Source organism: Microchirus variegatus, assembly GCF_963457635.1.
Source record: "Microchirus variegatus genome assembly, chromosome: 21".
Classification (NCBI taxonomy): Eukaryota; Metazoa; Chordata; class Actinopteri; order Pleuronectiformes; family Soleidae; genus Microchirus; species Microchirus variegatus.
In genome coordinates, this window is record NC_139822.1 from 7,688,700 (window position 1) to 7,713,146 (window position 24,447).

Sequence of the window (24,447 nt, forward strand, 5' to 3'; positions counted from 1 at the left end):
GTCAGTTTACTCTCTAGCCTTGCCAGAAAAAGAGCAGAGACGTGACAAAAGCAATCAAAGCCATGGTTTGTTGTAGCCGTCTGTGACTTCCTGCACAGCCGCTGTGGTGCCGCGGAGGCCCGTCGCCACCGTTCCCGTGGCTGTAGTCCGACACGTGACTGCTTGCTGAGCACTGCACCAGGGGCATCTGGTAGGACGTGGCCCGCTTCTCTGGTCGGTCTGGGCTGGAGCCGTCGCTGGGACGCTGACCGTTGTAGAGCAGGTAAGGGCCGTGGGCATCCTGCTCCATGCGGAAGAGCTCGTACTCCGTGTGGGGCAGCCGGATCCCCAGCGCCACGCAGCCGTTGGTTGTGGTGACGTCCTGCTCCACGCCGACCTGCCAGGACCCCTGCTCCCCACACTCGTTCCCATTGAAGACGTTGAGGAGGGAGGTTGTGGCCAAGTCCATGGGCGTCACTCTCATGTGGTTGACTAGAGAAAGGACAACAGCAGAATTACAGACAGCATCGATGACATGCATGTACCATAAGCTGTGTTTCCATCGAGTGGAATTGGTTTAATAGTACCAAAACAACCAGCCCCTACCGTTCCATTCTTTCTTCCCTAGGGAAACCAGAGTACGGTCAGGGTGCAGCTAGACCGCTTTCACCCATGACAGCCAGCTGATTGGGTGACAGCCTTTCCTGCTTTTTCCATCTTTCTTTCTCTTCAACGCCTGCAGTCTATTCTCAGACAAAGTTTGACGTCTTGTCGAGACAAACAACTCGAGCATGAACAAAACAGCTGCTGGATATCCTCTATTGTCCGCTGATGTCATCGCACCAGTACGACGTATCAGGCATAGCCCATACTCCGCCTACTAAGGTACTGTTCTCAGTTGAAACGCAAGTCTGACCCAGGGCTTTACCATTCTAAACCGTACTGAACTGTACCAAAACTTAGATCAGCAGATCTAAAATATTCCAACTTCTCGGTGAACTCAGGGGTGAAAACACTCCCAGTTCTGACTTCTGAGTTCTGATGTAATTTGAATGCAGCATTATATACTTAAGACAAGGGTCTTTCTTTGTAGAAGCAGCCATTTTGAGCCCCCATATTTCTACAGCAGCCCAAATAATGCTTGGGACTGGGTTGTACATTCTGAGCTCTGTGTCTGCACAGAGCCAATTTGTATTTCATGTCCACGTACATGCCCATGGTTCCATCCACACTTAAATGAGGGTCTGGATCAGTCTAGCTTTTCACACAAAACGTTCCATCCGATAGTTTACCTAATTTACCACAACAACTGGAAATGGGAAAAGGCCAATACTATTTTGTCTAACAAAATCTCTCAAACTTTAACAAAGCTCTAATGTGCTCAAGATTGAATATATCGCTGTATTTGTTCCAGTTTAATCCTGAAAATCTCCACATTGAGCCAGTACAATGTTTCCACTTCACATATTAGATAAGTTAATGAAAGTGTGACATTATAACAGTTAACAAGGCTTCACTATAACATAGACGATAATATCCTCCAGACTACCAGTAGATCAAATTTGTCCTCATTTAGGGCTTTTCAATGATACCAATATTATATCACAACATTTTTTAAATGTTTATATTTTTGAATACATTTTTTTTCCTGGTAGTCAGGAGTTAGATTTTCAGACTGGTCCTGCAGAAGTTCTGTTAGAACCTTAGAATAGATTAAACAAATGTTAACATGAAGATAATTAAATAATAATAATGATAAAAAAATAAATATATATATATATATATATATATATATACATACATACATACATATAATATAATATAATATAATATATTTATTTATTTAGCCAGTGGAGTGAAACATCACAATTAAATCAACAGTGCAGATAATACCAATACCATGATGAGAGAATACACCGCAGCTACCTTTGAAGACAAAGTCGGTCCCGCCCCTGACCCGATTGGAGTGAAGCCCTCGGCTGTAGCGTCCACGGGCGTAGATGGTGAAGGTGGGGTGTTTGCAGATGGGGTCAGAGTAGTGGTAATAATAGCCCTCCCACGTGTGGTTGTTGTCGTGGAAGATGAAGTGGCGGGTGAGGAAGAGAACCTCAGGACGAACCTCACACCGCTGGCTCACCCACTGACCGTACAAGCCCACGGTCAGGTCGGCGCGCGGCGGCAGGATGGGAGGGTGGAACTCGTCGGAGCGGTAGATTATGCGACAGGCGATGCAGCCATGGTCGTGACTCTGGAGACAAAGGCAGGGGTGGGTGTTAAAACGGAATATATGAGTGGAAAAGAGGAAGTTAAGATTTAAAGAAGAGGTAAATCAGTTTGTAAATCAAGGGGATTATGATTAAAATGAATGTTGTATTAGGGTGCATTCCATTTGTGGTTGGCCTTGGTCTGTTGGGTCAACATTTCAAACAACGGAGTGGCTTTCTTCTGTAAATTAAGTAAAGTTTTTTTTTTCTGTAGAAGAAGGAGTAGAAGGAGTTTACATGACTCTCTCCAGATCATTGTATGACAGAGCAGACTTGAGTTTGGAGATTATTATTAATTGATAAAAACTGGTCTTTACAACAGATGAGATTTGCTCGTCCAGGTTAAGATGAGAGTCTAAAATGACACCCAGGTTACATGCATGGGATTTCATATAAGGGCCAAGGGGACCAAGGTTGGCAGCAAAATGATTAGTGAATCAACGCTGAAGTTCTAGTGGTTAAATAAGTGTTAAATAAAGTCACGGTGACCTTGATCTTTGACCACAAATATTTAATTATTTCATATTTCAGTCCAAGAGAAGGTTTGTGCCACGTTTAAAGAAACCGGTCATCCTGAAATACCACGCACATAAAAAGACACACAAATATGGACAGGGTTAATAAAGACAATCAGCTGTTACAGCCGTAAAGTGAAGTTCAACAGCTCCGTTTGAAAAGTCCAGCATGTCTAATGAAATGTGTGTCTTGTTATTTTAATCCATCACAATTATATTGTGTCATGAAATCCACTTAAAGGACAGCTGGCGTGTGTTCAGAGGTGAGGGAGGAAAAACTATTTCCTTCAGTCTGAAACCTCAGGGACGTTGGAATCCAGATGAGGTTCCAGCATTTTCTTGGTGTGATCACATCGTTTAAACAGTCAAAGGCAGATGTATGTTTGAACCAGAGCCACGACACCAGGAAACAACGGGTCCAGCTCTTTATGCCCCGCACAAACAAAAACTTACAACAACCTGTAATCATTCTGCTGTTGACAGACAATCATTTGATTTACATGGATTCTGCTTTAATGGAGGATAATGTTAGCCACAGACAGGACAGTTACGGATCACATTTAGAGTTGAAGTCTTTATACTGTATTCCACAAGGTTTTTTCCGAAGAACCAAACTCCGGGGAGGTGTGATTGGAGGGCGGTCAAAATTTAAGACCGACCCTCCCTGATCCTCTTTTCCCAGACAACATTGCAAAGAACACTGTGTGTAATGTGAGATTGTTACTATTTACTATTTACTATTTACTATCATGTATTGCTGATTTGAAGTGGTTTGCCACTGCTGCTTTGCTTGTTATTAATTTCAGTTAATGCGCCACGCGGCGCGGCGTGTATGTAAATTCCTATGCTAGAAAAACAGCTTGAATGCACCAGTGTTACTGCAGAAACCAAAAACCAAACCAAACCATCTTCAAGAAAATAAACAAAAGAATAAGAATAGTTTAGTAGCCTTTGCATCCTTTACCAAATTGATTGAGCAGTTTTTCAAGTTTAGGCAGAGTTGTGGCGAGAAAACAGGCAGAACTTGACACCAACTGTAAAAAAAAAAAATGGAGGTAGATGTCGCACATTTTCTCTTCAGAGTCTGAATATTGTCACCATCTGCTCCTCATAAGCCTAACAGCAAACATGAGAGAACATAATTATTCCCTCTCTTACATGAGAACCTAGATGCCACTCTCATTGTTTAGCTTCTCAAAAACGACGAGATGACCAGCAGCTTAGCTTAACATAAATGAGTGGAAACGGTGAGAAACCGCTCCAAACTGAATTGAACATAATTATAATCTGCGGATTTATGGAGGCTTATATGTTGGCCGATTTCCTGTAGTCTTGTCGTGACTGTGAGGCTGCCAAGCACAGAAAGGATCTGCGCTCATTCAGAGCAAAAGGTAAATCGATTACATTTCCCACTTCAATTTTTTACTTTGTCCTGTATGCAATAAACACACATATCATTCTCCTCATCTTCTACTTAATGTTTTCCATATAAATGTTACCTTACATTACAAATAAACTTGCCTTGCCACATACTACTTTGGGAAAACGATTAGGTCTTAGTCCCACCTCCTTTCTTGCTCTTGCATTCACTTTTTCTATGTTCATTGTTGTTGTTGTCCTCTTCTTTTGTCTTGTGTAAATTTGTTTTCTTTCCTTAGCCTGGATTTCTTCATTCTGTATACACCAACAGCGCCACATACAGGCCTGGCATATGTACTACAGCGTTTAGAGTCATTTGGGGAGTTTTGTGTGGATGAAGACATTTCTTGAAACAATCCCTTGTTAAGAGAAAGTTCTGTTTCCATGGTGATAGTCTTTTGTGGTCATTAGTAACTTGCCATAGAGCAGCTCAAGCGTCTCCTTACATACAACCCAGAGTTGCTCTACAACAGTTCTTGCTGGAAGCAAAACCCTTTTAGACCATTACTGGAAGTGGAGACATTGAGGAAATGAGGCAGGCTATTACTGCCTTTGCTTCATATAAATTACATTAATTCATTGTTTTACTGCACCGGGTGCTGTGGTCACATACAAATAAAGGTACAATCTGAATCACAGTGGATCAAGAAGAATTCTTCACTTTGTTTGGCAGCCAATCTTTCATTTGGGCATTTTGGGGATTACCGCCATAGTTCAGCGGAGGACAATGTCAAGAAGCCAACATTTTATGAGCAACAGAAACCAGTTTTAAAGCACTTCTTTAGAACCCTGCTGTCTATATTTGTCAATGTTGGTAAACGAGAAGGCTACGCCAGCATCTTCCCCGTGAGACGACTTCACAGGAATCCATAATAAGAGTCTTATCTTAGACCCACTGGCTCGATTGCTCGGGCTTCACATGAACTTCAAAGACTCAAAGGAAAGTAGCAGGAGAGCATAGTGATCTCTGCATGAGGGATAAGTAAACACAAGGCAACAACAACAAACTTTTTACCAACAAACTGTCATTATCAAGTGGTCATCACTGCGCCTCAGTGACGCTGCAGTGAACCAGGCGACAAAAAACAAGCTCAAAAACAAAGTCTACTTCTTTGCCTTCACTCCTGAAATCCACCCAATAACCACACATTGCTGGGACCGGCAAATGTCCTGGAGTGGGATCCGGCTGCACAGCTCAACATTAATGAATTGGATAGTTGCCATGGAAATAAAAGAAAAAATCCCTGAGAAGAAAAATCCATTACAGCCTCGAGCAAATGGTCGAGTGTTGGAAGGAGTGAGGTATTCAGCCGAAAAATATACAGTAGATGTGTTCAGTTGATGACCATTTGAGCCTGAAATGAACCAAAGTTATAAAATGAAAAAGCTACAGAAGCATATAATCAAATTTAAAGGGTCAGTTCAACTAAATTACATAGCAGCTCACTGTATTTCTCACCTATTCCTACTGGATTAAAAACATGGAAATAGATCTCGGAAGTACATTTACATTTACATAATTGATGTTGTTATTTAATTAAGCTGTGAAATACATTGGACATTGCTGATAATAATAACAATGGCAATAACAATAATATCATAAATGGTGGCCAAACTTGGCTTGATTAACCAGTCAATTGATTAATCTGCCAGCTACCTCTACTGCCATAAAAAAGCCATGTCCAATGCCATATTCTCCATTTTTCACTCTCTGTTATGTCCCAATGCCTCAGGTAAATATCTGGCTGTGATATATGTTCCATTTATGTTCCCCAGGTCAGCACTCACTTTTGTGTAAGTGACACAGAGTCAGCATGTGAGAGAATGTATGCTTTTAACTTCCTGCTATTGATATAGTCAATGGGAACAAACTACAAACATCGAAGTTAAAGATCATTTAACCAAAACAATGAACTGAACACTATTTGTGCCATAATATTTAATTACTGCAGCTTCGGGTGGAAAAAAGCAGCAGCAGCCTCTCCTCCCAGAAAATACTGGTTCAGTTATACAAACTGAACTGTTTATATTGGTACAAGGCGAGCAGAGGTGTGGAGTGTTGGGTGCTGAGAGAATGGGGTACGGATCTTGCACTGATATATGATGAGTAAACATAAAGTCTGTATCATGCAAAATAGTGGTCCCCTGTGAGTGACATATTGTTGTGTATTTTAATATTAGATGATTGTTGATGCCCCTGTCCAGGGTGTACACCACCTTTCTTCCTATGTCAGCGGGGATTGGCACTAGCACTCCCACACGACCCTCATGTGGAGGATAAAGCAGTAGAAGATGGATGGATGAACTGTCCAACTTCTAACTTGATGCAGTTGTTGTATATCTGTTCCTCCCCTCTTTCTCTCCCTCACCCCTGCACATCTTTGAGTCTGGTTCTGTCAGAGATTTCTTATACCTTCCCTTATTAATAATAATAACAACAACAATATCAATAATACACGATCCCTTTAACTATTGCTGTTTAATATAATGCAGTAAAGTTAAAGGTGTATATAGTAGCTTCAAATATATGTTGCAGCACAGTATGTGGTTAAATACCACCTGAAGAGATATAAAGATTATTTTGGTGAACTGACCCTTTATTAAAGGTGCATTATGTAATACATCTAAAGAAACTGGCCATAAAATCCTCCTAATGTGTCACAGAGACTCAGGAATAATGTTCATATAACAAACTGAACTCACCACCAACAACAGTACAGCCAAAATATTTGCATTAAAAAAAATATTTGTTTATGTTTTGAAATGTTTAGGCATGTGGCGCCACCTACTGCCATATACCAATCATTGCAGTCAGTAGAGTCTCAGCTGCCGAGCGAACCACGGGTTGCCAGTTACGTCAGAAAACTAAACTTAAAAGACCTCGGTGTTTTGAATTTGAATGTAGTAACTGTTTTTGGCCACATTCTTACATATGGCACCTTGAAGTTTGACTTAAACTTGAAGTGAGACACAGATCCATTAATGCCTCACCTTCCTTTTTACACCAAAAAATTAATAAAAAGGGAACATGCCACACTGATGTGAGCCTGACAAGCATGGAATCAGAGCTGCTACATTCTCAGTGGCATAATTCATTCGTCAGCGTGATTCCAAATTCTCGGAATACCACATACTGATTCACTGTCGGCCGGCAGGATTTAAGCAGCTCTACATACTGTTTACACTCTGAACCCCATCATCCTCATACAAATGGGTGTTTATTGAGACAACAGATTTCACTGTCTTCTCTGTGGAGGGTGACAGTAAAAACATGACTCCAAGGTTTCACCAAGAGGGGAAGCAAAATGCTGTTCAGGAGTGTAAATAGAGGAATTGAAAGAAAGGGCCCTTTCTTCAGGCTAGATTTAGGTTCAAGTTCAATTTTGAGGCAACATAAAAAGTATGTTACACTGTAGGAGCTGCAATCACTTTATGACAAGTGCAAATAAGCATTTTATGGTTTGTATTGCCATATTTAAAGTTATTCAAACAAATAAAAAGGAATAGGTGAGGTATGGGGCCAATTCCAATTCCTATCTTAACCCTCAGTCTTAACCCTCAAGCTCAACCCTTAATCTTAACTGGCCCTCAAAACCAAGTGTTGAGGGTTATTTTGTCACTTAGAAATGGGACACCCATTAAATGCAGATACGTCTTCAGACTGTGGGGGGCAGAATAACGCCAAAGCTGCGTCCAGTCTGTCAACTCCAAAAAAGAAGAAGAAGAAGAAGAAGAACACATTTACGTCACGATTATTTATTACGATCCGTTTGTCAGTCAAGTTATTAGGTTGTCAGTTAGTTATAAGATGATACTCATACAAATACCACAACCACGGACATATTCAGCTGACGTCAGTAATCCATAATATTGGCATAAACTAGGATAATACAATGGTTTTCATCATTTTTATATCTCTATTAACAAAGAAAATACTTAATTTGTAGCGTACTTGTTTCGCTGCTTTCGGCGCCATCTTTGTTATGTCAAAACCCGCAATGCATTCTGGGTCTCGGAAAATCTCAATATTGAGGGCGATACAGCCCTTAAACTCGCCCCTCAACTTAATTTTTCTGAGAATCGGGACAGCACTTGCACTAGAGGGAGCGCACATTTTTGAGATTGAGGGTTAAGCAAGGAATTGGAATTCACCCGAAGTATTAGCATAACGGTCGTCAATTTTGTGTCGCCCGCAAATCATAGCATAACGGGGCTGATACGCTCCCATCGTATAAACAGAAGCATTGAAAACATAATGATTGAGGAAAAAAAAGATGGTAACTGAAAAGTTGTGGGTTAGATTCCGACTCTGCTCGTCGACATGCTGATTTGTCCTTAGGCAAGGCACTTAATCCCACGTTGCTACTGATGTCTGTACCAGCAGTGTGTGGATGAGTATGAAAGAGAGGTGTAAAAACACTGCACATTGATGCTCTGTATGAATGTGTGTGTGAATGAGTGTGAATGGTAAAACTGTCTTTGAGTGGTCATTAAGACCAGGAAAGTGCTTTATAAATACAGACCAATGACTATTTACTAAACTAATGATTAGGACTGGGTCATACTCATCAAGACGTCAAGCTTTGTATAAGAATAGACCATTTGCCACAATTTCCATGGGATATTTACAACGTAAGGGATTGCAAGGGAGTGACGTTTTTTTTTTTCTTTCTGTTGCCCAGTCAGCTGACTGTCGTGCGTGGAGATGGTCTAACTCCACCCTGACCGTACTGTACCATTTTACAGTTGGGGCTGGTTATTTTGGTACTATTCCTCATGGAAACAGAAGAAAAAACCATAGCGCATTATACCATTCAGTTGAAAGACAGCTCACACTACAACTGACCCACTGTCGCCAAAACAAGTCACTCCTTTCACGGACATGTGACAGTATCAAACAATAGGTCTTCTGGGCAAAACTTGTAGCATCAGCCACAGTGGAGTAGAAAACTATACAGAGAATCATCCTTTGTGCTCTGCTCGCTGGCTCTGGACATCTAGTACAATAAACAATAGTGGATTCCGGAGTAAGAGGTGATGGAGGATGAAGCATGGATTGTAGGAGATTTAGTTTGTCTATTGTGGGCTGGGGTAAAAACATGGTGGTCCAAAATGGCAGCACTGTAGACCTGATCCAGCTCCTCATATATACATCATTTTACCTCATTCTGGGGTCATTCATATAATCAGGTGATTGTACCATTAAGAATAATGATTTTTACCCTCAATTTCTGCCAAATGAATATAATTAAACCTATATTATACAAACTGTGTGCTCTCCCTTGTATCAGTCAATAACAAATGTTTTTTTGGTTTTTGAAACAAAACAAAAAAAGATGTTTTTTTTTTTTTTTACCAATGGGGTTGCTCTGTAGCATGACCAAAGAAGGGTTTCAAACCTAATACATAATAAATCCAACATAATAATCAGAAATATCAGAAGAATACCTACAGAATCAACAGAATTCAAACAGCTGTGAAATAGAGCCCAGAGACACACAAAGTCCTCCCTCTAGAGGTGACATCAGGAACTGACCTTGGCATTTTGTAGGGCGGTCTGGTAGCTGGATGGCTTGTAGTATAGCCTCTGTGATGGCTCTGTGTGGATGTCCCCGAGGAACAGCTCCTCCACCAGGTGATCCAGGTTGTGATGCAGGTACTGCTTCTCCACCCTCAGCAGCTGCAGCTCATGCATGGCAAAGTTGAGCTCCCTGGAGCAGTCGTAGCCACCCTCCTCGCTCCACAGCTCGTAGATGACACTGGGCTCCCAGGGCCCCCTCACTGCTCCCCGGCAGCTGTGGTTCAGCCTCTGCCTGAGCTCTTTGGCCACCGCGACTGTGTGACACACCATCTGAACGCGGTGGAGGTGGTACTCTGCCTCTGTGCCACCACGGATGATCCAGGAGGCCTGGCGTAGGCGCAGGCGGCCACTGATTACCAGAGTGTAGGTGGGTCTGGTGCAGTGGTTGTCCTCATAATAGAACTGGTGAGCCTGGAAGGTGTTGTTGGGGTAGAAACTGTAGGAGCGAGTCAAGAACTCAGGTCCTGGTCTCACCTCGCAGCTGTAACAGAAACAGTTCAGAACGTCAGTTATTCATTCATTCATTCATTCATTGAACTTCATTCATATTTCCCTTCTCTCGGGCAGCCCACCGGCGGCCCACAGTGTTTTTGTAAAAAATAAAAGGTTAAAAGTTGACATGAAATTTGAAATGATGACTATTATGTGTTATTGTAAGACATTTATTACCAATACTGAAACACCAACTATAGAGTCTTACAAAAAGACACTCTTGAAATTAAAATAAATACTATCAATTGTTCTCACTAATTAGGTAAATCGACCAGTGAATCTTAAAACAAGACATGCAATGCTGGTCACATTTAAAAGTAAAATAAATCAACATAAATAAAAAAAGGGGTAATAATGATCTATTTGATAGTGTGACTTGGGGTTCAATTGGCTTATGAGGGGGGCTTCGATTACATGGGAGCGCAGTGCCCTTGTTCTCCAGTTTAGAAAAATAAAATAAATAAATAAACAAGCAATGCTGAGCCTGCTGATGTAGGGCGAATGTCGTGGTATAGTCGAGGGTGTTTTCAGACTGTGGGGAAACTGGAGAACCCAGGGAGAATATGCAAACTCCACACAGAAAGGCCCTCGGCCAAAGCAGGATTTATGACAAATATTATTTTAGCTGATCGTGCTTGTAGAAAAATGTTGGTTCTGTCTCAAATTACAATGAAACACAACTTTGATGTGTTATTACATAGTCATTGTAGCTAAAGGGTGAGTTTTCAGGATTTTAGCCAATGGAGCTCCAGATGTTGCATGACTCAATTTGTTTACCTTTTTTTTTTGTTGTTGCCATTTTTGCAGAAAAAGTTTCTGAAAAAATTAATATATCTCGTCAAGTTGACTGTTTCACCTTTAAAATACTGTGACAGTTTCTTTAGATCATGTCTGAAATGTCCTGCCTTTGTGTAAAAATATGTGTAGAGAACATAAAGCCATGCGTTTCCAGTTGTTTACCTGGTGGACACCCAGCGACCCTCCACATTAGGAGGCATCTGCACAGTGATTCTGGCTCCATTGTGAAGGTGCTTCAACATGTGCTGACACTGAGAGTCTTTGACCGAGCGGCCAAAGGTTTTCTCCAGGGAGAGACGACTGGAGTCTGAGTAGTGATGAGAGGAACCGTCAGCCCAGCCTGTCGGGACAGGAGAGACAATGAGGATACAGTCTGCAGTCACTAATGCTGAAACACTGGACAAGAAAATAATTATTTTACTTCCAGGAGACTTTAGTGTTACATGAAGGGTTAGTCATAATGAAACTCACATTTTTCAATTATTTTGTAGTTAAAGATACAAGTTTGGGATACCGATGAAGACTAGATTAGAGATACGGAGCGATGGAGGCAGTGATGAACCGATTTGACTGAACTGGTGAACTGATGTACTGAATTGATTCGCATTGTGGCTGTTTTTATTTTATTTTATTTTTTATTTATTTGTTACTATCTGTATTATTATTATTTACTATTATATATATATATATATATATATATATAATTTTTTTATTATTATTATTTTTTTTTTGTTTTGAGTTTATTCATGATTGTGTAAATATCTGCTCATTTGCACCTATATACTTTAAGTATTCCAATGTACCATAGGTGTACATGTATGCAGACTATGTCATATTTATATTATTTCTTTCTCAGTTTCATGTCAATTTAACATAACTGGTATGTTTCCTTGGTTGTGGGGAGGAAGGGTCGGGGGTGGATGCGTTTTGTACGATTGTTTTGTTTGGGTGTGCCGTTTGTGCATGCTATCTGTTTTTTTGCTTTGTTTGTTTTCTTTTTATTGTTTCTACTTGCTATGTATACTTTTTGCAGTACAAAAAAATTCTTCTGGTATCTTTTACTTACTAAAAATGTTCATAATTTAATGTTTAAAGATTTGTAGTACAGTACTGGCACTTATTTTTTCCCCACTTCACACATTGAGTATTGCATCATCATATTGGCAAAACGTCCAATATCGTGTATTACCAGTTACGATTATGTGTATACAATAAACACATGCAAACCACAAACATAGACAAACTTGATGCTTAAAGTTTCATCCTAACCTGAGAGGCTACATAAAGAACTCTTAGATCTTATATAAATATATATAAATGAAGCTCAACTCTTTTAAAAGCGACGAAAGTTAGTTACGTTCAAATCAAAAAGAGAAAGCAGTGGCCTCTTCATCGTGTTTTCAATATAACCCTGAGTCTTTGAAGTGTTGGAGGCTTTAATTCAATCATTTTTACTCATGTCATCACCTGAGGATTATGACGCTTTATCAGTGACCTCCCACACCTGGTGTGAGTCTTTATGGGGATGAGAGAAGCAGAATGTGTGATGGAAAAGCAAAGCTGAGGAGCAGCTGTCTCTCTGGTCATTCATATCAGAATACAACGCTGACATGAAGCTGCAAACAAAGTAAAAAAAAAAGAAAAAAGTATGTGGGTGGTGTTGCACTTTGAAAACTCCCATTTCCCATTTGGTCCGTGAACCATCCATGCACCACATGAAATAACAATACCTTCAACAACGGGCCGAGCTTAAGGGGATAAAATATCGGAAATGAAAGAGTTTTCAAAGTTTGCAGTCCAACAAAAAGCCTTGGAGCTCACATTCCGGGGAGGATTTCATCCGTGCCGTTCTCTAATATCATCAAAAACATGTTTTGAAATGTGTAGACTTTGCATTAAACTCTTTGTAGCAGACCAGACTTGTCGAGCACTGTCATTTAAAGCCCAGGAATGCAGCTGCGGTCGCCTCTGTGGTTTTAATTTGAGACTAATAACAGCAGCGGAGGAACAAAGATATCTGATGAAAAGAAGCTGAAGGAACAAAGATCCGTCCAGCTGTTTTACACCCGGTGAGGTGGTGTGCACGTGTGTTAGCTTAAGTTTAGTGTGTCGTGATCATCACATTGCAGTGCTGCTCTGTACTAACACTGGACATTTATGAAGAGAAGTTTTCTCCTAACTCAGCTGGTGGCACGAGCAACACAACTCCACTGCTGCAGGAAAGAGCTGCATTAAAAACTAAAGAAAAGGCTTCGTCCATTTTGCTGCAAGTTAAACATGTGTGTTTATGTGAGTGAGAACTTTTTTTTATTGCACCTGTAACAGAGTTGGAGCACAAGGAAAGAACCCGAGTGGCTGCCAACAGCTTGTTTTTATAATGAGAGAGCAGGAACTACCAGTGAGTGTGTGTGTAAAAGAGAGAATAAAGAAAACCTGCAGAGTCATGTAAAACAAACACACTTTCAACCTCAGTTATGTTTCTGCTGGTTTAGATACCACTACAGGTTTAATGACAGGTGAATTTGAGGTTAACATACCATATCCATTATAAGACGTGCATTGACTTCCATTCATTTGGACAGTCTACCCAAAGCCTTATCCCTACCATTACCAGTTAATGCCTAACACTAACCTTTATCTAACAACAATTCAAATGTTCAACCACTAAAACCTGGTCCTGCCTCAATAGTACCAGGTTTTTATCTCCATGAGGACTACTACAAGGTCCTAAAGAGGTAACACACACACACAATCTGCATAAATGCAACTAAGGCTGTGTCACTGGTAATTAAACCAATTACCAATTTCATGAATCAAAATCAATATTTACTTCTACAGCACATTTAAAGCTGCAGTGTCTAGATTTTGGTGATTTTTTTGTTATTATTATCCTGCCTCTGTTTATTCTTAATAAACAGCAATGATTTAACAATATTTGTATTCTGCATCCTCTATCTCGGGCATCACCAAATGGCGGACCTCGGTCTGGGCACGGACCAAGTTACGGTTCTATCCAGACCCGTAACCAACTTGTGATAAATATATGAGAAAATGTAATTATCTTCATTGTTTTTTTCCTCCCGATGGTCGTGGCTACAGACAGCAGGCGCAGCTAATCCAGTTAATGCACTATGCTCGTTAACCTTGAGCATAGCGTCACTCGAATGAGTCAATCAAATTGATTGTTTACCGGAAGAGAGACGTAGGAATGAGAAGACATGACTTGTTCGAAAGATCCAGAAAACATAGTGTTTAAAAGTGAATGGACGGAGCAATATGTTCATTCTTCCAACAGCAAGTCCCAACCTTTATGTCTCATATGTTGGGAAACGGTTTTATCGATTAAAAGCGGGAATGTTAAGCGTCACTCCGAGACGAAAACACAGATCCTTCGAGGAAATATTTCCTCATCAGTCCAAAGTGAGAGCGCACAACATAAAATGGATGAACAAAGTGGCTACGGATCATAACGTCAACCAAAGAATCTGAACTACCATTATGGAGCCTGCAAAATCACAATTTGGCTGACACTATTTTCCCATAGACTTCTATTCAAATGGTATTCTTCTTGCCACCAATGAAGATGCCACCTAGTGGCTGTTGTGTATATGCTCACCTCCTGGTTGGCTTCAGAAGAGACTCTACATCCATTTTTTCTAAATGGGCTATGGTTGTTGCCTTATTCTGTCTTGACATAAAACAAACCACTTCCTGTATGCAGTGTAGAAATGTCACCAGGCGACACAAGATCAAAACACTGCGTTACTGAAAAATACAGAGAGTTGTGCGGAGCTGATAGACTAAAGCTAGGTTTATAGTCGCAGTAGTGTGATGGGCGAGCACCAAATGATGTCATATCGTGTATGTATACGTGAAACACCAAGAGACGGACAGTTTATCCGGCAGTAAAAGTTGAATATTTTGGCCGTACACCCCTGCCGTTGCGTTGAATACCGCAACAAACAACGCGCTGAGCACAAACGCCTCCATGCATGCTGTAGGTCGCGCAACGTCTGCGGAGCCCCACGCCACGGCACTACACGCAAAGTATAAACGAGGCTTTGATCAGTATTATGTGACCTTAATATAACGTACATTTTTTTATATTCAAAGTGAAGCACTACAGCTGCTTAAACGACAGTAAAAACGCAATAAAATGCAACGAAGTAAAAACAACAATTAAAAATGAGAACAATAAAAAACACCACACAATAAAAGCAAGAATGTACTTGCACTCTAATTAAATAAATATAAATAACTGTCAAGCTCAACTAGAATTACGACAAGTGGGTTTCAAACAAAGATTTAAAACTCTCTTGGGTCTGAGCTGCTCTTTTAAACAGGCGATATTTATATATATATATATATATATATATATATATATATATATATAAATAAATAAATAAATATATATCGACTAGTTCCTGCTTTAAAAACAGTAGTTTTTGCTGGTTATATGATGTTCTATGAACTGTTACTCAGTAACTCTAAGATACTTGGCCTTTAAACACTGGATTTGCAGCCTTAACACATAGATATCTGACGGTGGCTGCCGTAACCAGTGACATCTACCAAGTTTAGTTCAACCGACAGCTGTCCTCTGACCACATACCTGAAAGTATTCTTCGGCAGATGGGGTATTCATCACATGATGTAAGTGGGGCAACAACAGGTGGTCATACTGTACATACATGAAAAGAGGCATAAATGACCGCTGTCTCTGAAGATGAAATGCATTCCAACAGTTCCAGAAGAGCTGGTGAATTGACACAAAAGCGGGATTTAAATACTGTTGATTGACTCTTTTAATAAATGAGTCACGCGAGAGGTTTCAGTCAACTCCATGTGCCCGCACTCGTCCGGCTAACTTTTTCAGTCATCAGTTTGCAACAAATCAATTGGATTGGATAATAAAATATAAATATTTGGAAGAAGCCACTACATGCTTCAAATCACAGTATTATGGGTCTTAAAACCATAACATTTGTATTTGAATTAAGGTTGTTTGATCGATGTGAATCATTCCTAGTTAGGGTGTGGTGACATCACATTCCACCGTTTTTTTTGGGGTTTTTTTCCAATCGTGGAAAACACTGCTAGCTCTCGGTCTCAAAAAGGTTGGTGATCCCTGGTCTGAGATGATGACGCGACCCCAGCACTCTGAACCTCTTATTAACCTTCTATCTTCTTATGGGGTGAGATCTCATTAATGTCACTTTGTTATTCACTAGCTCCAGGGCCGGCCCAAACGTTTATGGGGCCCGAAGTTGAATTTGATTTGTACCTCAATAAATTGCATTTACTATATTATAGCTGTGTTATTTACTCCAAACCATTGTCATGCTTGTTTTTTGTTTGTTTCCCCAACCACATAGCCTACTTTTAATTTGTACTTTCATATTCAATGTGAAATACTGTGTGTGGTGATACTGGACTTAGATTGAAACAATATATATGATTAACACTATTCAGATAGATTCTGCCTACTTGTTCCCAGTTCCAGTTCCCATGGCTGGCCACATATGGTTAACATACAGATACAGTGGGGTATTTTTGGAAATTTCGTCAGCAGGCATTTATGTTGCTCAATAATAAGAGCCAGAAAATGTCCAGAAACATTAAAATCCATTTAAACATATCTCCAGTATTCCATCTCAACTGCAGACTTTCCTCCTGCCTCTAACTCCAAAAAGATGAGCAGCATGAAAGTTATGCTCTAATATGTGAATGCATTAAATAATAAAAAAAAATGGTATGCATTTTATTTTGCTAATTGCCATTTATGTTTATTTGTTATCAAATGGCAGATGAGGGTAAATGAACCAGTGCTTTGCATAGCTGATCCCAAGTCAGCTGCAGCAAACAAACATGACAAAAACATGTGGCTTGGTAAAAATATTAAAATGAAGGCGGAACATGAGCTTAATTTAAAGCAATTCTAAACTCAGTTACAAATCTTTTATATTAGATCAAAGCCAAGAGTGAGGCAGCTCAAATGGAAAACTAACAGGGACGTAAATGAGGAAATGATTAAAAGGAGGTTAACTTTTTAAGAGTCTCTCTCTCTGTACATTTAATGAGTTTTGAATGTATTAGTAATGGTAGTTGTTTTTCTATTATCTTTACAAAAATGTATCAAAAAAAACAACAACTCTCCATTAGGACACAAATAAGAGAAGCTCAAGTTAAAGTCTTTCTGGCCCCTTGTTGTTTTGCTGCTGCTTTCACAAACTGCTGCTCTCTCTCTAAATGAAAGAGCCCACAAAACTCCCAGAGCCCGAAACCACAGAGAACATTTCCAACTGGCCCAGTCCCACTGGTGAGGTAACAGCACTGGGACCCCGGACAAGCAGAAAGTCTCCACATCGTTTATGGGAAGAGAAAAATCCTGAAGAACAGGATCAGAGACCAGACACACTGTTCTTTGTGTTATCACATCATTTGGCAGAAACTGTGAAGACCATGAAATAACAAAAGAGAGAGAAAGAAAACACACTTTCAAGAACTTTAAATCCAGACATGGAAATTTAAAGTCATAGAGTCATACGACAGTGCTTCATTATTTGTATTTGACGACCTGTCACCTAAATTACTTGCTTTTAAAGGGGTAAGTTGTGACCTAAATAGGAATTCTGGAATTCTTGAGACCTTTTATCTCTGTCAGCAACACCGCGACAGGGCCTATATATGATCATCACTACACTAGTCTTAACGCTAAGATCTTCTTTGGAGCGCTCTTAAGAACGCTGTGAAAGAAGAACGTGTTTCCCAGAGTCGCTCTTAGCTTAAGAAGATCTTTCACTAAGAAGGAAACGTAAGGTCGAGCTGACCCACTCTTAACAGCCTTCTTAGCGATCAACTGTTCAGTGATCACAGCCTGCCGCTAGGGGCGTCTAGATTTCTAGGCTACAGTGATCAAGCCGCATCAGAGAAATTTATATTCTCCACTTTTTGAAATAATAAAACAATGTTCAATGTTGAAATGCGCTCATAGCTATGAACCACTGGCGCAAGAAACATAGACTAATAGTAGAGAAGAAAAAACTGTTATTGAATTACACGTTTATGAGTTTATAGTACTACACATAAAAAAAACCCATCAACAACCCTGTGCCAGTCACGCAGGCCACATGGGCTGGAGGGGGACATCTTCTCCGCTATAGCCTGCCATACACGGTTCTTCACCGTGATGTTTTTATTTCCTTTAGTTCCACCAAATAAAACTTCACGGTGCTGCCACACCTCGTCCACCAACACGCCCATCTCCTCCGCGGTAAAACGACGGTGCCCGCTTGTTTTTTTTGCTGCCGATTTCTTCCATCCTCGCATGTGTGTGCCAATATTCACGGGGGTATATATGCGCTAATGGGCTTGATTACTACTTGGATACACCTGATGGCACACACACACGTTATCAAAATGAACTTAATGCTATATCCACGAGCAAACACTCCGTTTGTGCGGGAGAGAATCTTCAGCATCACAGTCAATACTTCATACACAAAGCTATGACATTCACACATTATTCAATCACATCATTTTGGTTTGTTATTCATATTAATAGCAAATGCTCACATGCTCCCATTACGATCATCTGATCATTTGCCTTTTAAAACGACAATGCAAGAAGTACTGCCAAAGATTTGTGCTGTAACAGCCACGATTTAGCTCTTCTGCAATGCGTTTTTCCTTGTCCATCTTCACTCAACGATGAAAACATGCGCAGCTTCTCGAAGCAGCAGTAACAGTGAGGAGCCTCTGCAGCAGCAGCAGCTGCATATTAAGTAACCATGTGTTTCCTCTGTGATGAGCAGTTGAAAAACAACAAACGCACTTGAATGTGATATCACCACACCCCGACTTGGAATCGATTCACAGCGATCAAACAACCCTATTTCAAATACAAAGTTTATGATTTTAAGACCCACAATACTGTGATTTGAAGCATGCAGTGGCATTTCGAAATCTCGAATTGCGTTCTGTAAAAAACGAAAATCTGAGATAATGTGAAAAAAAATGGTCCAAAAAGGTCATTACATTACGTGTGTTTTGTTTTATTATGTGTTGTCAAGATATGCTTGTTGTCATCCATATGCTGAACCTTTGTTATTTGATTGATATTGAAGAAATATATATTGCAATGTACAGTTATTAGTCAATCAATCAATTGTTGCAATTGAATCACACATATCTCCACCAAACAGAAAACAGGGTTAGGGTTATTTCAGGGTCAGGGTTTTTTCACGTTTTTAGTGATTGTTGCGATAACACAATTTATATTGAGATGCTGTTTTTAATGTTTTTATTGCTTCCTTGGTGCTTTTATTGTGTTATGAGGGCGTTCATATGCACAACAAGACACATTTCCCTATGGGTCAATAAAGTATACGTTGACCGAGTAATTGATTGATTTTTAAGGTGAAAACTATGTTTAAGTTGTGTAGAAGTGAGTTAGTATCAGAAAAATGTGAGGACAAAGCAGCTACTACTCCACTGGACGACGTCTTTTTACATCCAAACTTCCACTAAGGCTCAGTGAGCTTTTCTTCCCCCAGTTTTCTCACATATCTGACACCAATTATTTGACTATTGACCTTATTCTGAACGCAACATCATTTATCATTATGTTTATCATATGAATCTTTCATTCATTTTCCCATCCACAGGTTATAGTCCAGCACGTCACTTTTTTTTAAAGTTAAACAACAATGCAAAAGTAGATTTTCTAGAAGTAAAAAATAGGAAATACCTTTGTCTTAATACAACTTACTTGAAGCTTCAGCTAACAAGCTAAAACAAAAGTGCGCATGAAATCCTAAGGCTGAGTGAGATTTATTCGCTCACAGCTCACTCACATTCCCATATCTGCCCTGTCAGTGCCTTTCCGTTGCCAGTGTGACAGCCTGCAATAACACACCACTTAATTGAACGTTCCAATCACTTAAACACTCTTCAGGATAAGTGGACTCCAAAATATAGTTTTTATCACAACCCCGTCGTTTGAAGTTGCAGCCAAATGTTGCCTTGAAAACGTTGTCTGTCACTGGCAGCAGCAGATGCACTGGCTCAAAGGCAGACCCATAATCCTCTGCTGCTCAGACACAGGTTTTCATCAGGAATGAGTGTTTTTAAGTGGCTCTGAACTCTTTACAGCAGTGCTTTCATCTGTCTCGTTGCCCCTGGAAAGATTTTTATTGCCTGCTATGTATAGCATGCAAAAATATACTGTACATTTCCCTAACTCAGCCATGAAATAATATCACGTTGGACTCTAGGGCGAAACAATTCATGTTTTCAAATGAAAATCATATATTGAAGCAATGTAATCAGCAAATTGTGCAGGTTGTATTTCCGTGTTCTATGCCAGTTAAACATGCATATCATGTCATTCTCATCCTTGCATTATAATACATAATATTAGGGATGAGCTGGTACTTCGGTATCAGTCCAGAATCACTGTCTTTATGTTTTAAATAACATGCAAAGTAAAGTTTTAATTCATTTACTAAACATCCCTTGGAAATTACATTCAAGATGATATTTGGTGCACAAATTTGCTCTTGTAATGATTTATATTGTGTCACAATAGTTTACCCTCTTTAAGAAGGTCTGTACAGAAACGTGTATAATAACTATATGGGACTGATATCAGTATTGGTACTCAAGGTTGCAATATCAGTATCGATATCTGACACAAAAATTCACATTGAGCCATTCCTGGTTATTTAGATGGTCTCTCGTGTGGTGATTTTTTACTGTAATTCAATAAAAATTGAACAAAATGTTTATTTTAATTGCGATATATATTAAGAAAAGAAAAGAAAAAGATATTTTACCCAAACTGTTCAGTCCCAAACAGTGCTATGACAGTAAACAGGTGCTCTGAGTTGACGGATGCACAAATGGAAAACCTTTCAAATCAGTTTAATTTCTGAAGGCGTCCAGATTAGGTTTGGACAAACAAAACTTTCATTGGCTGCATTTTGTTTTCGCTGCACACGTGGAGCAAAACTCATGTTGCTTTTGGAACGAACTCCTTGAAATCTCCTCATGTTGTTGCACAAACTTGATCATAAAATATAATACATATCACAAAAAACATGTACATGTTTCTTACCCAAAACGGCGAGGAGAAGCAGAACACATGATGATCCCATTCTGTACCTTTTGGAGGGATTCAATTAAAACGAACTTGACTGGTCAAACTGGGAAGATTGCAGCTTTCCGTTTACGCAGCGTCGTTTATTCCAACACAGACTCTTCACATTATGGATCCAGAGCTTGGCGTGTGCGCTGCTGTGGTGTCCGCGCGTCATGGCTCGCTCCAGAGAAAACTGTCCCGGTGTTTCAAAACAAAAGTCCGACACAGAACGCAAAAAAAAAGGAAAGTCGAGAGTTTTCCCTCAGAGAGATTAAACCTCGAGACAGATCTTTGTTTGTTAAAGTGTGCCCTCCGTGCGTCCTGCGCCCCGGAGGAGTGTGTGTGTGTGTGTGTGTGTCTGTGTGTGTGTGTCAGTGTATTCACTTTACAGAGTGAACTGGACTCAACCCCCGCCTCTCTACACACTCTGTGGGCGTGGAGTGTGTGTGATAAAGGTTTCTCCAGTTAGGTGAACCATGAGGAAAACAAATATTCACAAGTGCAATCAATCAACTAATTAACAGGAATGACTTAGAATCAAATATTCACAAGTGCAATCAATCAACTAATTAACATGAATGACTTAGAATCATTTTGATTAAAAAACAATCTGTGTAACAATTTGTATGAAAAAAAAAACAATTGTTCATAAAACACACTTACATTCATTTTCCCCTTTACATGTTACAATCCAGTTTAGTTTTTAGTTTTGTATTACACACATCAAACAAACAAACAACCCAAAAGAAAAGATACAAGAAAGACTAAAACCATAGGAAACCATAACGAGTACCACAAAAATAAAACAATATAAGAAAATGTAATTGTAAAAAAAACAAACTTCTTCACAGTTACAGGAATATCCATCCATCCATCCATTATCTACCACACAGGGTCACATATAGAGACAAACAACCATTCACTCCCACTCTCACACTCTCACACCTACGGTCAATTTAGAGTGACCAATTCACCTAAGTTACAGGAATATAAAAAAAAAAAACCTAATCAAAAATCATCTTTCAACTGGAAGGTTGTGGCTTCGATTCCCTAGTCTTGTCCTTGGGCAAGAAACTTGACCCCACGTTGCTCCCGATGGCCGTGCTGGCGGCGTGTGAGTGGGTATGAAACATTAACGATAGAAAAAGACCTGCATATAGTTGTCCTGTATGAAAGTGTGAGTGGGTGATAAACCAATGATTATATTCATAATTGATTAATCTGAAGATTATTTGCTCAATTCATTGCTAAAAATGACTATGTGGCATTTTAATATGACAGACTATTAACAGTTAAAGGGACACTGTGTAGCATTTATGGGTTTATATAACCCAAAATCCACTTTTTTATACATATTATGTGCTCCTGCATTGTCTAGTCGCTGTATAATAGTTTTTGTTTCATTTTCGTAGTGTTTCAAAAAGTCATGTAAAATAACGTGGTCGCGGGTGGCGGTTGCATAGCCACTGTTAGCAGCAAGACGCCATGTTTCTACCGGAGCCTGTAAGGACAAACGCGAGAGAACAAAACAAGCGTCTCTTTACTTGTAGCAGGAAGTCCCGCCTCCTCTCTCTCTCCGCTTCGTCTGCTACGGCCGCGGTAGCTCCGCCCTCTCCCTCGCCTCACGAACCTCATCTGCTGACACGGAGAAAGACGACGAGGACGACATTTGATCCGGCTGAGGATACCGTAGCGCTCAGGGAAGGGAGGGGGTGAGCAGAGGAGCAGTTCTTTGTTGTAAATTTCAGCCTCTCCTCTAGATGGCACTATAAACTACTTACTTCACCTTTAACAAAGAGACCTTTAACAGTCCAGTTTCCATTCATTTTTACTTGTTTCAAACATACTCATTTTTCTTGACTGCACACAGTCATCATCTCATCTGTCTGCCTCTGCACACACCTGTGTGTGTGTGTGTGTGTGTGTGTGTGTGTGTGTGTGTGTGTGTGTGTGTGTGTGTGTGCGCGCCCTTGACCTTGAATCTCTGCCTCTCTTTGACTCATGGTTCTCTGCTCTTTTTTTCCTTCCTCTGATCTTTTGACCCTCAGGCAAACTCTCCAACTCCCCTTCTTTCATCCAGTCACACCTTTTGAACATTGACTCTGCACAAAAGCCAAAACACATCAACTTACAACTTTAATTTAAAGTGCAATTACTAATTGTCTTCTTGACTTTTATCGATGAGCTTGAACTTTTAAAGAATTTAGAGAATTAAGAATAACTTAAGGCAAATAAAATATAGAATTCAATCAAGAATTCAAATCAACGTTTACCAACTGTAGGGGGACCCCAAGAGCAAATTCTACTGTTTAAACGAAAACATTTTTAAATAATGGTCTATCAAGGGCGACCTGTACATCAGGTTTTCAAGATCTCATGATTGGCATGCTCTTTGGACGGTCAGAGTTTCTGTTCTTCAGACGATGCAGCAGCAACAAGGCTGGGATAAAACTACATCTTCTTTTATGGCATCCATGTTGTTTTCACATTCAGACTAACAGCGCATCAACACGCTAACGTCAGAAGGGCGACCCTCCAACTTGGAAAATGGGACTGTCTGAGGAGCACTTAAACCCAACTTTATAAACTGAAGCATTCACGCTCTGTTGACTTACAAAACAGTGAGAAACAAATCAAGTAAACATATGTCTTAAAGGTGAAGTAAGTAGTTTATAGTGCCATCTAGAGGAGAGGCTGAAATTTACAACAAGAACTGCTCCTCTGCTCACCCCCTCCCTTCCCTGAGCGCTACGGTATCCTCAGCTGGATCAAATGTCGTCCTCGTCGTCTTTCTCCGTGTCAGCAGATGAGGTTCGTGAGGCGAGGGAGAGGGCGGAGCTACCGCTGCCGTAGCAGATGAAGCGGAGAGAGAGGAGGCGGGACTTCCGCTACAAGTAAAGAGACGCTTGATTTGTTCTCTCGCGTTTGTCCTTACAGGCTCCGGTAAGAAACATGGCGTCTCGCTGCTAACAGTGGCTATGCAACCGCGACCCGCGACCATGTTATTTTACATGACTTTTTGAAACACTACGAAAATGAAACAAAAACTATTATACAGCGACTAGACAATGAAGGAGCACATAATATGTATAAAAAAGTGGATTTGGGGTTATATAAACCCATAAATACTACACAGTGTCCCTGTAAAATCCTAAAAAAAACCATTTTGCTGTGTAAACTTTGCATTTGTGTTTTCACATATGAGAGGAGACACCATGAAGGAGCTCCATGACACACAAAAAAACACTATTTAATCTG

At 40.1% G+C, this 24,447-nt stretch overlaps 1 protein-coding gene across 1 annotated transcript; it reads right to left on the reverse strand.

Moving 5' to 3' along the window:
- Nucleotides 1-13: 13 nt before the first annotated feature.
- Nucleotides 14-21,240, reverse strand: LOC310942434 (protein APCDD1; the record flags this gene model as incomplete). Its single annotated transcript, XM_083907814.1, has 5 exons — nucleotides 21,166-21,240; nucleotides 11,211-11,388; nucleotides 9,714-10,239; nucleotides 1,906-2,227; nucleotides 14-471 (listed from the first exon to the last, which is right to left on the reverse strand). Exons 1-5 carry the CDS (start codon nucleotides 21,203-21,205, stop codon nucleotides 14-16), a joined length of 1,524 nt encoding a protein of 507 aa, XP_083763940.1. The 5' UTR covers nucleotides 21,206-21,240.
- Between the last annotated feature and the right edge of the window lie 3,207 nt (nucleotides 21,241-24,447).